This window comes from Echinops telfairi, unplaced genomic scaffold (assembly GCF_000313985.2).
Source record: "Echinops telfairi isolate 266 unplaced genomic scaffold, ASM31398v2 ScPeMD7_7424;HRSCAF=8462, whole genome shotgun sequence".
Classification (NCBI taxonomy): domain Eukaryota; kingdom Metazoa; phylum Chordata; class Mammalia; order Afrosoricida; family Tenrecidae; genus Echinops; species Echinops telfairi.
The window spans coordinates 56,209,146-56,224,265 of record NW_022111324.1 but is presented as its reverse complement, the minus strand read 5'-3'; the positions used below and the strand labels follow the sequence as shown (position 1 = coordinate 56,224,265).

Genomic DNA, 15,120 nt, shown 5'->3' with positions numbered 1-15,120 from the left:
GTGCACTGGTACAAGGTAAGAGCTGGAAACACAGGGAATCCAGGACAGATAAACCCCTCAGGACCAATAATGAGAGTAGAGATACCAGGAGGGTAAGGGGAAGGTGGGGGGAAAAAGGGGGACCGATCACAAGGATCTACATATGACTCCCTCCCTGGGGGACAGACAACAGAGAAGTGGGTGGAGGGAGACGTTGGATGGTGTAAGATATGACAAAATAATAATAATTTATAAATTATCAAGGGCTCAGGGGGCGAGCAGGGATGGGGGAAATGAATTGCTGATACCAAGGGCCCAAGTAGAAAGAATGATGATGGCAACATATGTACAAATGTACTTGACACAATTGATGTATGTATGGATTGTGATAAGAGTTGTATGAGCCCCTAATAAAATGATAAAAAACAAACAAACAAACAAACAACATTGGCTTTCTACTTGCGCCCTTGGTATCAGCTCCTCATTTTCCTCTCCCTCCCCGCCCCCTTCCCTCACAAACTCTCGATAATTTATAAATTATTATTTTGTCATGTGTTACACTGTCCAACATCTCCCTTCACCCCCTTTTCTGTTGGGGATGGACTTTTAAGCCTGAAGACTGTTGCTCCTAAAAGACTGCAGCCTGGCTAAGCACGAGCAAGACTGGTAAAGCAAGAAAGCCATTCCCGGAGCAGGACCTGGGGGACAAAGATGTAAGCTCAGCATAGCTGACCTGTTCACTGTGGGGAATGGCTGACTAGCCTGACTGCTTTAAGTGCAGAAGAGGAGCAATGGAGACGTGGGAGATTTGACTTCTCAACCAGGCTGCTAGCACTTCACTTCTTGTGTGCTACTTATTGAATCAAATTTCGTGAACTCGTGAGCCTTCTTTTTTTTCCCATCTGTAACATATGGGCTCTCCGTTTTTCTACCTGCTTCAAAGGCTATTGTAAAAATCCATGGATATGACATAAAAAAGCTATTAACCCTAATAAAATGATATTTAAAAAGCTACTAAGTTCTTTGGGTATGTTGGGTGTGTGATCATGTAATTCATAGGATACTTTTGCTGAGAGCATATGGCCTGGATCTTCTCTATATCAAATGCTCAACAAGTACCAACTAAGAGCCAGATCAGTTAGAATGATCCTCCAATAAATCCAGTGAGACCCTGAAATAAAGACCTGTCCGTCACACTTTGCTTACTAGGGTGGTAGATGGGTGACCTTAAATCCTGAGAAGGCAGGCTTGTGTATACGAAGAAGGTTCGAAAAGGAATTAGGAGATTTCTAGAGGGAGTAGGGCCTGCAGCTTGTGGATAGCAGAGGGGAAGAGAGCTAACAATAGGGTTGTGTAGGGTGAGTTGGATCCAGTGGTGAGTTAAGATGCACCCTTGATTCACCCACTCTTTTTATCGAGGGCATGGAGGATACACACTGAACTTGGGGGACCTTTGGGCTAGCCACCCTCTTAGCTTGATGGGTGGGTCAGCTACCCAGGTGGCCCTGAACCTGAAGTGCTCACCTGTAGGCCTGTGTCTTTATTTCTTGGCTAGGATCCACTGGATCTGCACCCTGGGATGAGAAGGATAATGACATAGATGAAGACGATGAGGAAGATGAACTAGATCAGTCTCAGCACCACGTTCCCATCCAGGATACCTTCCCCTTCCTGAACATTAATGGTGAGTGTGACTGGTGGGCGCGGCACAGAGGGAGGAGGAGGAAGGAAGAGGCCTTTCCCTTGGAACTGCTGCCCCTTGGCCACCAATCTACTGGGAGCAGTGACCAAGTGCTTGACCATCACACTGGTATGTTGGCGAGCAGGAGTCCCCGCCAGGGGAGTTCCAGCAACTCCGCTGTCCAGTTCGAGGGCGACTAGAGGGGTGGGTTTGGGGAACGGAGACCATTTTCTGAATCAATATTTTTATAAATATTTATAAAATTTTATGTAGATTTCCAAAAATAAGCATTTGATTTAGAAAATGCCTAACATTTTATATGTCAAATTTCAATATAAAATTTGTAAAAACAAATAACTTTCATTCTCAATCCAATTTCACTTGTGAGGCAGCTTCAAAAAGTTTGTGGGGCAAAAATCCCATGTTCTTTGAGTTCCATATTTCCACAAACTTCTTGAAGCCCACTCGATTATCAGCGCTCTTAAACCGCCTGTTTCCTTCCGGCCAAGTGCAGACATCATTTCATGAGCTGCAAGGAAATTCTCGGTATAAAATCCAGATCCATTCCCCTTGGACTGTATTATATGAAACTGCAGCTGCTCCTCTAGGCTTTTAGCAGCGAGCTCACGTGTAAGAGATGTTTTTGATGTTATTTTTATGAGCTTTGTGAACTCAGCTTCCCAGCAAAATGTGTTAGGCAGTGAGAAGCCTTCCAGTGTGTGGCCTGGCCAGTTCTGAGCCTCCTGTGCTTCGTAGGCCGATGGTCTGGGACACACAGTGCCTTGCTCTTCTGCAGCTTCTGTGCACTGAAATGCTCTTGCTCAGATGGCATGGGCTCAGCTGGGCAGGGTCTTTTCCTGCCTTCCTAGTAAGAGCCGCTGCTGTGCGTCCAATGAGATGCCCCTGCCATCTGGAAAACCCGGGATGGTGGGATGGTTTTTGTAGGACATGCTACACAACCTGCAGCCCTGCTTTGCGAATCAGGAAGTGACTTTTGTCTCTCCACTGGTCCTCCTTCACTGATCCTGACATTTTATTTCTGCAACCAAGCAGTGAGGAAAGAAACATTTCTCGGAGGCCTTTCAGGTCATTGCTGCCACATGCTACATTCCCACCTGGTGAAATTCTAAGAGGTGGACATCTGGAAATCTGGGATATTTTCCCTAAACCTTGACTGATTCATTTGTCATTCTGACCCCCTGCAAAGATACCATCTATTTCCAGGATTCTGATTATTTTGGTTTGTATATGATTAAAGTGTTTGTTCCATGTCCTTTTGCTGTGTGTTGTCTTGAATCCATTCTGGAAAGACACGGGGACTGTACCTGTATTACAAAAAAGCAGAGAAATTGTATGATATGTAAACCATGCTCCAATAAAACTGTTGGGGGGAAAAGCTCACACACAAATGAATCATAAAAACAAACAAGCAAAAGCTTCTGACAGATACACACACCAAAGATAAAAAATAAAAATAGCAATAGATTGTTTTAAAATGAAAATGGATGTGAACTAGGCTTATAAAAAAAGGGCCAAAGCATCACTAACCTCTGCGTTTGGAGCTGTCGGGCTGAGGAAGAGGAGCAGTTGGAGAGTGGGTGGCTAGGAGATGAGGCTGGGAACAGGCATGCAGAGACTTTGGAAGGAATCCTTGGTCATGGCAGCAAAGTGGGTGGATTTTCAACGTTATTTTTCAAGGAATTGATTGGATCATTTTGAATCAATCATGCTTCCCCGTGGTTTAGAATTTACACTGGTACAAAAAGGTAATTTTGTTCAGGGGATTGCCTTATCATCTTATTCCTCAGTCTCTCAGTTCCTTCCCCCAAAGAAACACATTTTTCTAGGTTCTCAGTATCCTCCCAGAGATGAGTTGTTGGGCATGACAAGGGATTCGGCTGTTCTCCATAGAATGTCATGCACTGTCATTTGCTTAGGACTCATCAGCTGCTTCAGTTAAGTTCATGTGGTGGGAAGGGCCTGGCCTGGTGGTAGAGTCGATTATGCAGTGACTGCTAACCTCAAGGCCAGCAGTTCAGATCCACCAGGGAGAAAGATGAGGCTTTCTGCTCCCGGTTGTAAACACGTGCAGCCTCAGCACCCCAGGGAGCAGCTCTGTTCTGTTCTGCAGGGTCACTGCTGTGAGCCGGTGTCACACAGCAGTGGTTTGGTTTGGTTTTTACTTGATGGGAGATAATCAGCTTCTGTTTGACAGATGGAGGTCACATTTTGCAATTGGGAACGTCTCACTCACATCCTTTCTAATTTAACGCTCCGCGATAATGCCCTTTTCTGGCTTCTCATTATCAGCAAACTCTGTATGTCGTGGGAGAGCTAATATGATTAGGAAGGAAAGCCGAAGTATACGAATCTCATTTTTTTTATTGCGTTATCTATGGAAATCGTTGATCAGAAATCATCTTTGGATCATGGTTTAGTACTTGACTCCTGCCTGCTGATCTTGTTAGTCCTCAGAGCCTCAGGGCAGGTGATGGGCATGTGTGGTGCCCCCACCTGCTCACCTACATCCTTCTTTTCTAGGCTCTCCCATGGCACCAGCCAGTGTGGGCAATTGCAGTGTGGGCAACTGCAGCCCTGAAGCAGTGTGGCCCAAAACAGAACCTCTGGAGATGGAAGTGCCCCCGGCTCCCATACAGCCCTTCTATAGCTCTCCAGAGCTGTGGATCAGCTCTCTGCCAAGTGAGTGAGCCCTGGACTTTCTACCCGGGTGTTTGGATCCTAGTACTTCCTGCCTACCTTCTGCCCCCACTTCTTTGCCATATATAGAATAGCTGCCCGTGCCTGGCTCCTGGTTGGCTGATGAGGACTAGAGAAACCTGAGCTCATGCCTACTTGCCCCTACTCTGATTGGTTACAGCTCCAGGTGACCAAACCTCATAGGTGGGCGGGAGGCCTGCATTTATCAGTGTGGCTAGGAGATCTGGGTGCAAGGCCAGTTATGGTATAGGGGGTTAAATGGCCATGGGTTTGGTTTAGGAAGTTCTGGATTTGAGGGGCCTCTTTCTGGATTGGTCACAAGCGTATCTCAACCAGCAATCCGTCTCATGGCTCAGGTCTCCCTTTGATGACACACCTGGTCTGGGGTGTGAGTACTGAAAACTGAAATGTGGTCCCAAAGGTTCAGTAGCTTGGATAAGACCCGTGGGGTTCAATAGGGGCCTGTTGAGGGAGATTTGCTTTGCTGTCTACTCTGCCCTTTAACTGTTGATAGTGAGGCCAGATCCACAGCGTGTGCACATGTGTACATTTTTAGAAAGATGGAATTGTGCTTCAAGCTCTTCTGATTTCTTTAAATGATGAAGCACAGAAATGAAACAGCAACAAGCTATCTTACTTTGGAGCTTTTCTGAGTACCCACTAATGTGGAGACTCTTACTATGAAGCAGGGAAGCCCAGGGCCATCACTTTGCGTGATGACATTCTAGCCTTAGGGTGTGACGGTTGACCAGAAGCAGTATAGATGGACCTTGAACTGTTTGTTTCCAGGTAGTCTTTTGAGTGGTTACTCTGGGGATATTTTGCTGTCACCTTTTATTGCTGGAAGTGCAGCTCTGGGAGGGGCCTTCTTGAAAGCTGGTTGAAAGGGCGCTTGATCTTTCCGGACTCCCAGGGGCCTTAGGCAGAGCAGTAGAGCAGAGTACTCAGGTCTCTGTTGTCTTGCAGTGACTGATCTGGACATCAAGTTTCAGTACCGTGGGAAAGAGTATGGGCAGACCATGACCGTGAGCAACCCCCAGGGCTGCCGGCTCTTCTACGGGGATCTGGGACCCATGCCTGACCAGGAGGAGCTCTTTGGTCCCGTCAGCCTGGAGCAGGTGAAATTTCCAGGCCCCGAGCATATCACCAATGAGAAGCAGAAGCTTTTCACCAGCAAGCTGCTGGACGTCATGGACAGAGGACTGATCCTGGAGGTCAGCGGGCATGCCATTTATGCCATCAGGCTGTGCCAGTGCAAGGTGTACTGGTCAGGGCCATGTGCCCCCTCGCTTGTTGCCCCCAACCTGATTGAGAGACAAAAGAAGGTCAAGCTATTTTGCCTGGAAACATTCCTTAGTGGTGAGTGTCTTTTCAGTAGGCCAGTTGTGTGAATTGCTCCCTGGAATTGTGTCTTCCCCCTTCCATCCCTCCTCTCTGCCCCATTGTCCTCCACTTCACTCCTCAGTTTCCTCCCTATGCAGAGCCCTTAGTTAAATTTTTAAAAAAACCTCATTCTGGAGGAAAAGAAGGGAGAAGAGAGAGAGCCTTGACTGAGAAATGAAAATGTCTTAGGCAATGAAGAAGGGAGTTCGACTGCAAAGCTTGGCGCCTGGAAGCTATTTTCAGGTTGGCAGAAGCGAGAGACAGCCTTGTCAGCATCCCTCAAATGCTAGATAGTACGACTGCAAGTTGATCCTCTTTGTCGTATTTAGCCAATCATAGTCTTTCCTTTGGGGAAATACCTGAGTGGTGGATTCAAGCAGGCATATAAAATGAGCTATAAAATCTCCACGATGGTTTGAACCCAAAGTGGGTTTAGATCAACGATGCTCAATAGAAAGCACCCCCTGTGACTCATGTGGCTGTGGAACGATGTCATTGTCAATAACATAGCCAACACGTGACTCGTGGCGAACAGCTCAAGCTGTCACTCCGTACAGGAGTCACTCCGTACACCCAATGTGATGTTTCTGCCTTCCGCAGATCTCATCGCCCACCAGAAAGGACAGATAGAGAAGCAGCCGCCTTTCGAGATCTACTTATGCTTTGGAGAAGAGTGGCCTGACGGGAAACCGCTGGAAAGGAAGCTCATCTTGGTTCAGGTGAGAAGGTCACACTGGGTCAAGGGTTTGGCCTCTTGGTCTGGGTCGAGCCCTGAGTAGGTTTCCCTTCCATGGGTGGCAGTGGACTTGACCAGGCTAGAAGATAAAGGATACTCAAAATCGAATGACCCATTTCATGGAGAACGTATCTTTGACCACGGTACTGCCATTTAAGTCTTGCTGAGACCTCGCTGGGCCTGGTTGGAAAAGTGCTTCTCTCCTGTTTTTGTTTTTTTAAATAATGATAAAATATGTATTAAAAACACCTTGCCATTGAAGTTATTTTTTAAGTGGACGGTTCGGTGGCATCAGTTATGTGCACCTCGGTGTGCAACCAGCACCTCTCTCCATGTTCAAGTGTTCTTCATCTCCCGGAGTGGACACTAAAGAGCCCTGTGGTGCCGCGGCCACGTGCTGGCTGCGAACCGAAAGGTTGGAGGCTGAAACCCACACGCGTGGCTAGAGCGGAGAAATGCCTGGCCATGTGCTCTTAGAAAGACTGCAGCCTAAAAATCCCCATGGGGCAGTTCTACTCTGTCAAGGGTCAGAATCAACTTGACATCATGGAGCAACAAGAAAACGGTTCTCCTCGAGTAATAGCTCCTCATTTCGTCCTCCCATCACAAGAACATTGAGTCCTCACTTACTCTCAGAAGGAGCAGAGAGGCTCCGCGGCCCGGCCTCCCGGGGTTGTGTGATGAGGCAGGCAACAGAGGAAATGTGGTGAAGGGTCAAATCTTCAGGCATGATGTGACGCTACATCTAGTGCCTTCGCTTCATTTGGGTCCCTTCTAGACTGCAGGGGATGGTCAGAGAGATGAAGGTGAGATCAGAGGGGTGGGGGGGGGGCTTCTCCAGGGACTCCTTGGCCCTCACTTGAATCTTGAGTCCCTCCTGTTGCATGCAAACACACCCCCATATGTTTCCCCGGGCAGGTCATTCCTGTGGTGGCTCGGATGATCTTCGAGATGTTTTCCGGTGACTTCACGCGCTCCTTTGACAGTGGCAGTGTCCGCCTGCAGATCTCAACTCCAGACATCAAAGACAACATCGTTGCTCAGCTCAAGCAGCTGTACCGCATCCTGCAAACCCAAGAGAGCTGGCAGCCCATGCAGCCCGCCCCCAGCATGCAACTGCCCTCTGCCCTGCCCGCCCAGTAATCATGGATGCCTTCTTCTGCCCAGTCTTTTTAAAAAAGAAATATTGTACATATGGATATTTTATATTCTTCAGATTTAGCCTGCTTTTCAAACCCTCTTCTGTCTCACACTGTTGATAGTCTATGGCTCTTTCCAAATGTGCCTTGCTTTAGAAGTTGATGTAATTTATGGAAAAATCACTTTCCAGATGTGCCTGTCCTTTTCTGAAGCTCCCTGTGGTAGTGTAATGTGGTAGAAGGAAGTCAGGCCTGGGACACCAGCTTCTAGCTGCCACTCTTGCTTGTGATAGCGTGACCTTGAACAAGTCATTTCTCCTGTTGGCATCAGATTCATCCCTTGTAAAGCGCAAGGCTTGGATTGATGCCAGAGACTGCCTCCAGCTTTAAGAATCTGATTTGACGACTTCTTTCGACTTGTGCAAGGTGAAGTGCCGGGAACCCAAACCCTTCTGCCTTTCTTTTTGTACCACCTATTTTCTATTTCTCTCTTGCTTTCATTGAAGTTCCCTCCAACACGGATTTCTCCACGATTAAGCTCTGTTTGACCTGTTCTGCTAGTATAGTAAGCTACCTGCCTGATAGGGAGAGTGAAAGGGAGGGGGTGGGGAGTGGGCGGGGGAGCTGGCTGGTTGCTTGGGAACCAAGCTTGACATCTAAATAGAAATGGGTGCCAAAGTCTGAAAGTCACCCTGCCTGTAGAGGCAAAGCTCATAAACGGAGCTGCTGACAGAGGGAGCCTAGGGGGTCTGTGGACCAATCAGCTGTCCGGTTTGGCTGGCCACCTCTCAAACACATGTCATTGGATGTGTGTGGTAGAGGATTTGGAAGGCAGCCTTCAGAGGGAAGGGTGCTTTTTTCCTGATTTTCTTCAGAGAGGATGAATTGGGAATGAGTTAAACCTCTGGTTACAGTAGGGACAGTTCCTCCTTGTTGTCCCCCCCCCCCCAAGTACTTTTATTGGGGGGGTCTTACATATCATCACAATCCATACATTCATCCAATGTGTCAAGCCATTTGCACATATGCCGCCGCCATCATTTTCAAAGCATTCTCTTCCCACTTGAGCCCCTGATATCAGCTCCCCATTTCTTAACCCTCTCTCCCCCGCCCTCCCTCCCTCATGAACCCTTGATAAGTTATAGATTATTATTTCCATATCTTACATCATCCTCCGTCGCCCCTCACCCTCTTTTACTCTATTTGTCCCCCCTGGGAGGGGGTTCTAGGTTGAGCCTTGTGATCGATTCCCCATTTCTCCCCCACCCTCCCCTAATCCTCCTGGTATCTCTACTCTCATTGTTGGTCAGTTTCAGTCTTACTCTCATGGGGATTTTTTGCAGTTGTGATAGATGGTGTGTTGCTGTGTGAAGGCCAGCATACAGAAGGGCTGGGCAATGCTTTTTTGGAGGAGGCTGGACTAGCACCAACCTGCTTGGTGAAGAGTGATGTAGAACAAAGCCGCTGGGTCTCCCACAAACTGGTCTCGTCGGGTAACCTATTCTCAGGCTCTGGCCATTCTTCTTCTTTCTTGGTCTCTCATTTGGAGAGGAAATGAGACCTAATTTAAACTCCAAGACCAAAAAATGAAGATAAGATGCTAATCTCTGGGTGCAGATGTCATTCCTCTTGAATGCCGTGTGGGTACCAAGTCACAGTAGGGAAGTCCAGGTCTCGCCTACTACCCATGCTAATGGCTCAATCCAAAGCAAAAGTGGCAGTGGGTCGTATTTATTTATTTAGAAACCATAACCCTTGATGTTAGGATCTTTAAGGGACCTGGTAGAGAGCCCTGGTGGCATGGGAGGTTATGAGTTGGGCTGGCAACCACAAGGTCAGCAGTTCAAAACCATCAAGTGCTCTTTGAGAGAAAGATGAAGTGTTTACTGCTGTAGGGATTTACAGCCGCGGAAACCCACAGGGGCAGCTTGACTCTGTACTGTAGGGTTTCTAGGAGTTGAACTGACTCCGTGACAGTGAGTTGGGTTTTTGGTTTTCTTCCCTTTTTTTGGTTTTAGGGGACTTGGCCTGGTGGGTTATGTGTTGGGTTGCCAATGACAAAGTCACAAGACACTCCACAGGAATTTCAGTAAAAGCCAGATGCCCCATTGGAAGCAAGAGTTGGGCTTCTAGAGATGAGGAGGCATACTAGAAGGCAAAGAAACTTTACCTTTGTTTGGTCATTTGGTTTGAGTAGGTGAAATAAGGCATTTTGGTCCCGAAATTTAGGTTGCCTCTGTCAGTGTCTAGGTAGATCTAAGGTAAAAGAACTCACAGTAGGTAAATTGGGAAGTCAAGTAATTGGGTCTGGGCTGGTACCTTCCTTTCCCCTGACAGGCAGGCCATTGATATGGATGTAAGCTCACATACCTAATGTGAGATGATAAAGAGTATTGAAAATTGTACTGTGGGGTACCAAGGACTAACCTTTAAATATGCAGCTGTAGTAGAAAGTGTTAGAGGGTTGGGTTCGATGAGTGGTTTTATGTGATCTTAGCTAGATCAGTCAGCTTTCTTGTTTGACATCCTCGACGGGATGTGGGGCACATGCATGTGGGGTTCTCCACACATCTCCCTGGGTGCTCTTTCTCCAGTCCTATTAGGATGGATGCCATGTTTCTTTTCTTGGAAACTCTGTTTTCTTCTTGCCCTCTCATTACTTAACACTGGGGTGTGTCTCCACCACTTTGCCTGCCCACTCCATCCAACGACATTGCATACCCTGTTATATATTTCCATAGTCCCAAAGTTCCCCTTCGAAATGATCATTTCCCTTGTAATTGTTCAGCGTCTTTCACCTGCTTGACCACAAACTTGCTGAAGAGAGGACTGTTTGTCTTGGACTGTGCTGTGAGCATCTTGCATAGTGTTTGACACAGTGTGTTCTCAAATATTTGTTGCTGGAATAAATGAATAAACTAAAATAGTCTTTATTTTTCTTCTTCTTTTTTTCCTAACCAGCATGGTTATGTTAATTCCCATCTTTAGTCCACAGTTAACAGTTTTTACAGCCTAAAGATACCAAGGTTTAGGCACAAGAACATAATTTTTTCAAATAGGGATTTTGCTGGGCTGAAATCACAGCACAAATGATCCCAGTTCCCAAATTTGGGCCATTTCCTCAGGATGGTTCTCAAGAAACTCCCTTTGTCCAGGATGGATAAATCTAGAGACACAGTAACTGGTTTAATGGTTCATTGGGAGTATGGCAGGGGAGGTTGAAGGGAAGTAGGGAACTAATCACCCATGAGTACAAGAGTGATGGAAATTGATTGTGGTGACGATCTTACAGCTCTTCTTAATGTGACTGAACTGTTGTATGATATGTGAATTATATACCAATGAGACTGTTGAAAGGCAAAAAAAAAAAAAAATCCCTCCCATTGTCATGAGAATTAGATGGATGGTAGTGTTAACTTTCCCTTCATCTTAATGTCCAGATGGAAAGAAAGCCTGTGCAATCCCTGGTGCTGCCGCTTCATGTGAAGCAAGAAACCGAGTTCCTAGAATTTAACCTTCCTATGGGTAGGATGTTCATCTATTTTATACAAAGCAATACTTATTTGTACCTTTTGCTTAGAGTGAATGCTTTCACACTTTACACCCTACCTAAACATTATAACCGTGCCTAGAACTATAGGTTTCCATAGTTCCTCTTGGCATTCAGCCTCTCAGATTTGGCATTGAGGCAAGTCATACAAGTAAAATAAAACAACCGACTTTGCATTCATTCCACAATTAGGGATTCTTGCGGTGTAGTGGGTTACAAGTTGGGCTGTTAACCTCAAGGTCAGCAGTTCAACACCACAGGTTGCTCAACAGGAGAAAGATGAGGCTGTCTGTTCCCAGAAAGATTTATAGCCTGGGAAACCCACAGACCCAAAAGTATTTCAAATTTTACTCTGCCCTGTAGGTCTCTGTTGAAACTGCTGTGATGGTGTTGAGTTTGGTTTGTGTGTGTTTTAGTTTCTACAGCCTCGGTCGTGCCCGCGGTGCAGTCGTTACACGTTGGCCTGAGATCCGCAAGGTCCCAGTTGCTCTGTGAGAGAAAGACGAGGTTGTCTACATTCACAATCTGGAAACAGCCTGGAACTCACTGGGCAGTTCTACCCTGTCTTATAGGATCGCTATGAGTCAATATTGATTAGATGACAGTGAGTTTGGGTGTTGTTTTTTTTTTGTCTGGGTAAAACCATATTCTACAAAGCATGCCTGCTGTCTTTAGGTGGGAGGCGAAACATACTTCTTTATATGCAAATCAAAGTGGGTTATAAAGCACTGACTTCTCAGTCAAGGTAGGCCATAGTGGGAGGAGCCACAGAGGTTAAATGAAAGGTCCGTGATTAAAATCCACCAGTCACTCAGCAGGAGAAAAATGAAGCAATCTTCTTTCTTGAAGATTACAGCCATTCAGAGAGAAAAATATAATGTATTGAACACTTCCTTGACTGAAACAATTTAAAATACGATTTGAAAAGAGAACTCAATATTTGAGCTAATACAGTTATACACGTGTGTGTGTGTGTGCATAAAGATTACAGGCAAGGAAACGCTATGGGGCAAGTTACACTGTTTTACAGGGTCACCGTGCCTTGGAATTAACTGCGGAGCTGGGGGCTCAGGCCACAGGGCGGCACCCGGCGCCGCCAAGCTCCGCCTCCTGTCGTCCATTTCTGCCCCTCCCATTCTTCCGCTTTGCCCCGCCCATTCCTCCGCAGACAGGGTGGAGCCGGGTTCCCTTGGCCGGAAGGGGTCAGGCAGCAGGCGCCCGGACTTCCGGCACGCTGCGAGGCGACCTCCTGTTCTTTCCTAACGCGAGGTACGTGAGCGAGCTCGATGACGTCATGGAGGAGGGGCGGGACCTGATTGGGGGAGATTGGGTCTCCGCCGCGGCGCGTCTTAGGTGGCCCGGCGTCAAGCGGAAGGAAGGGTCTTTGCTGGAGGGATTCCCGGCGTCGCGGCGGACGTCCCGCCCGCCGAAGTGGCCGAACAGTATATGTGAGAGGAATCGCTGCCTCCTTTAACAAAGAATCCCGACGCTATGCTAATGAGAGGCTGTGGGGATGACTGTGAGCTTCTGACTCCCTCCCCCCAGCCCCCGGGTCCCCGTCTGTCCGAAGGAGGGCGAAGGTGGGGCCCGTAGAAGTTAAAATACAAGCCTAAAACACGTAGGTGCCAATTCGTGGGCGAGAGAACTGAGCTCCAGAAGGGGACTTTTTTACCATGACCTTTTGGCACAACCTCACTTACCCTGGAGGATCAAGATGATGATGAATGAAAAGCGATGGGTTTTCAGAAGTGTTAGGGCTAGGCTGACAAAGGGGCAAAACCTACGAGGTCTGAACCATCCAGGAGCCCAGGTGGTGTCGTGTTTACGTGTTGGACTGTGATCTGCCAGGTCAGCAGGCAAGACCACACATTTGCTCTTCGGGAGAAAGACTGGGCTTTCTACCCCTGTAAACGTTACAGTCTTGGAAACCCACAAGGGCAGTTTTACTCTGTCTTGTAGGTTGTTAGCAACTCAATGGCAGTGACTTTGTACTTTTTGTATAAAACAACAAAGGCTGACCATGACACCGCTATTTAAAAAAACCACTTTTAAAGGACTCCTGCAATTTTAACAAATTTTACTTATTTTATTGTTACAGGATGTTCTAGAATACGTTCCTGTAATCAGGTTGCTTTCCAAGGGAAGGGAAGGGCAAGTTGACATTGGAAGTTGACATTTGGAACTTACATCTTTGTCCTAGGAGGGTGGTTCTGGGTCAGTTGCACACAGTTTTGCCAGAGACGCCCTGCCTATTTTGCTCCAAGTCCTCTCCCATCTTCCATCCCAAATGATTTACAATTTGAACCAGAGTGTCATTTGCAAGCAGGTAGACACAGTATTTTACAGCTGAGAGGCAAAGTCATCCGGTGCTCGTGATAACCCTTTACTAGGGCTGGGCTCGCGTTCCAAAGTAGAAAGGGACAATATGACCTTTGGAAAATGCTGTATGACTTTTGGAAAGACTGTGGGCAGGTTGCCTGGTATGTCATGGTTTGTGTTAATAATCCTTCGCAAAATGCTTTGCTTCTAGGCTTTCTTCCGCAAGTGTGTGGAGCTGAGAGCTGCAGCCCACGGAAGGGGCCACAGATAGCTAAGGAGGCAGTTCTGGACCTGGCTACCAGATCCCATGGCAACACCCAACCCTCAGCTGTTGGTGGCAGCTGCTCAGCAGACGCTGGGCATGGGAAAGAGACGAAGCCCGCCCCGAGCCACCTGCCTCCACCTAGCTGCAGAGGTGCTAGCTGTGGCTCGGGGACTGAAACCAGCTTTGCTTTATGACTGTAACTGTGCAGGGGCTTCCCAGATCCAGAGCTATCTGGAGGAACTGCAGAGGCTGGGCTTCCTGACTCTGGGACTTCACATCCTGCAGCTTGGGGAAAACAGCCTGATTATCAGCCCTGAGCACGCATGCCAGCACTTGGAGGAGGTACTGCTTGGTCCCCTAACCTTTGTGGATGTGTCCAGCACCCAGCCTCATCCTGTTATCCGCTCGTTGGACCAGCTTCCGGACTTGAAGGGCCTTGTGGCTGAGATCGTCACGCATTTGCAGGGGCTGCGGAGGAACTTATTCCCGGCAGTCTCCTGCAGCAGGCTTCTGTCCACTGGCTGGAATTTCTGTACCGTGTTTGGGATCCTCCTGGGCTATCCTGTCCCCTATACCTTTCACCTGAACCAAGGAGATGACAACTGCCTAGCCCTGACTCCACTGCGGGTGTTCACTGTCCGGGCCACCTGGCTGCTGGGTTACCCCCCAGTCCTGCTCTATTCTTTCAGTGTCCCAGAGAGCTTGTTCCTAGCTCTGAGGGACATTGTGAACACCTGGAAGGAGGACCTAACAACCCGATGTCAGACCCAGAGTGACTTTGCTGACCTCAGTATCTCCTCTGAAATAGTCACCCTGCCAGCGGTGGCCCTCTGACTGTAACCCTCCTCCCATGTTTCAGGTGTGCGGAGAAGAACGATCTTCCAGCCAGGGAGCATCTCAAATGCCAACTCCAATCCGCTGGTAGGGGCTGGCTCCAGCACCTGAGAGAAAGGTGTTGAGGTCATACCTGGGCTTAAGGGAAAAGAATGCTGTACACAACTGACCACATCTGCCCTGGGCATGGGAATAGGTGATGACAGCATTGGTATTACGTGTTTGCCACTTCCTGACTAGGCCGCCCTCTTGACTTGGCTGTGCATTTGTTGATTGGATAGGATAGAAAAGGAGCGATGGTGGGAAAGAGGAAGAGTGGGTAGGACACAGCAGTGTACCCTGGTAGGCCAGCCTTGTAAAGATGTGCCCTGTGTGGGCAGTCTGCTTAGCAAAGAAAAGGCCCAAACTTGCCTTGATTTGGACCAGGTAAAGTAGACTAGGATGTGTAAGTGTGTCTCTTATCTTTTGTGATATGATGTGTTATTTAGGAATAAAAAGAAATCTGAGGAAGGGAGA

The 15,120-nt window shown here is 47.7% G+C and overlaps 2 protein-coding genes across 7 annotated transcripts in view; both read left to right on the top strand.

Moving 5' to 3' along the window:
* IRF6 (interferon regulatory factor 6) overlaps positions 1 to 8,227 on the top strand; it is a 20,538-nt gene extending 12,311 nt beyond the window's left edge. The window contains exons 5-9 of the mRNA XM_004699858.3: positions 1,535 to 1,663; positions 4,202 to 4,360; positions 5,345 to 5,737; positions 6,362 to 6,480; positions 7,416 to 8,227. Of these exons, the coding sequence (XP_004699915.1) occupies positions 1,535 to 1,663; positions 4,202 to 4,360; positions 5,345 to 5,737; positions 6,362 to 6,480; positions 7,416 to 7,640 (1,025 nt within the window). The 3' untranslated portion in view covers positions 7,641 to 8,227. The remainder of the gene's footprint in view (positions 1 to 1,534; positions 1,664 to 4,201; positions 4,361 to 5,344; positions 5,738 to 6,361; positions 6,481 to 7,415) is intronic.
* Positions 8,228 to 12,433: 4,206 nt separating this feature from the next.
* CUNH1orf74 (chromosome unknown C1orf74 homolog) lies at positions 12,434 to 15,118 on the top strand. Of its 6 annotated transcripts, none has more exons than XM_045298225.1 (2): positions 12,434 to 12,455; positions 13,717 to 15,118. In XM_045298225.1, exon 2 carries the CDS (start codon positions 13,813 to 13,815, stop codon positions 14,602 to 14,604), a length of 792 nt encoding a protein of 263 aa, XP_045154160.1. In that variant the 5' UTR covers positions 12,434 to 12,455; positions 13,717 to 13,812; the 3' UTR covers positions 14,605 to 15,118. The 6 variants fall into 6 exon arrangements, with proteins under 6 accessions (XP_045154160.1, XP_045154157.1, XP_004699914.1 ...); XM_045298222.1 differs by lacking the exon at positions 12,434 to 12,455 and adding an exon at positions 12,554 to 12,705; XM_004699857.2 differs by lacking the exon at positions 12,434 to 12,455 and adding an exon at positions 12,554 to 12,766.
* Positions 15,119 to 15,120: the final 2 nt, after the last annotated feature.

Bases quoted from the DNA above. Each gene is read 5' to 3' on its own strand.
- CUNH1orf74 (XM_045298225.1), top strand. From the start codon at position 13,813: ATGGCAACACCCAACCCTCAGCTGTTGGTGGCAGCTGCTCAGCAGACG.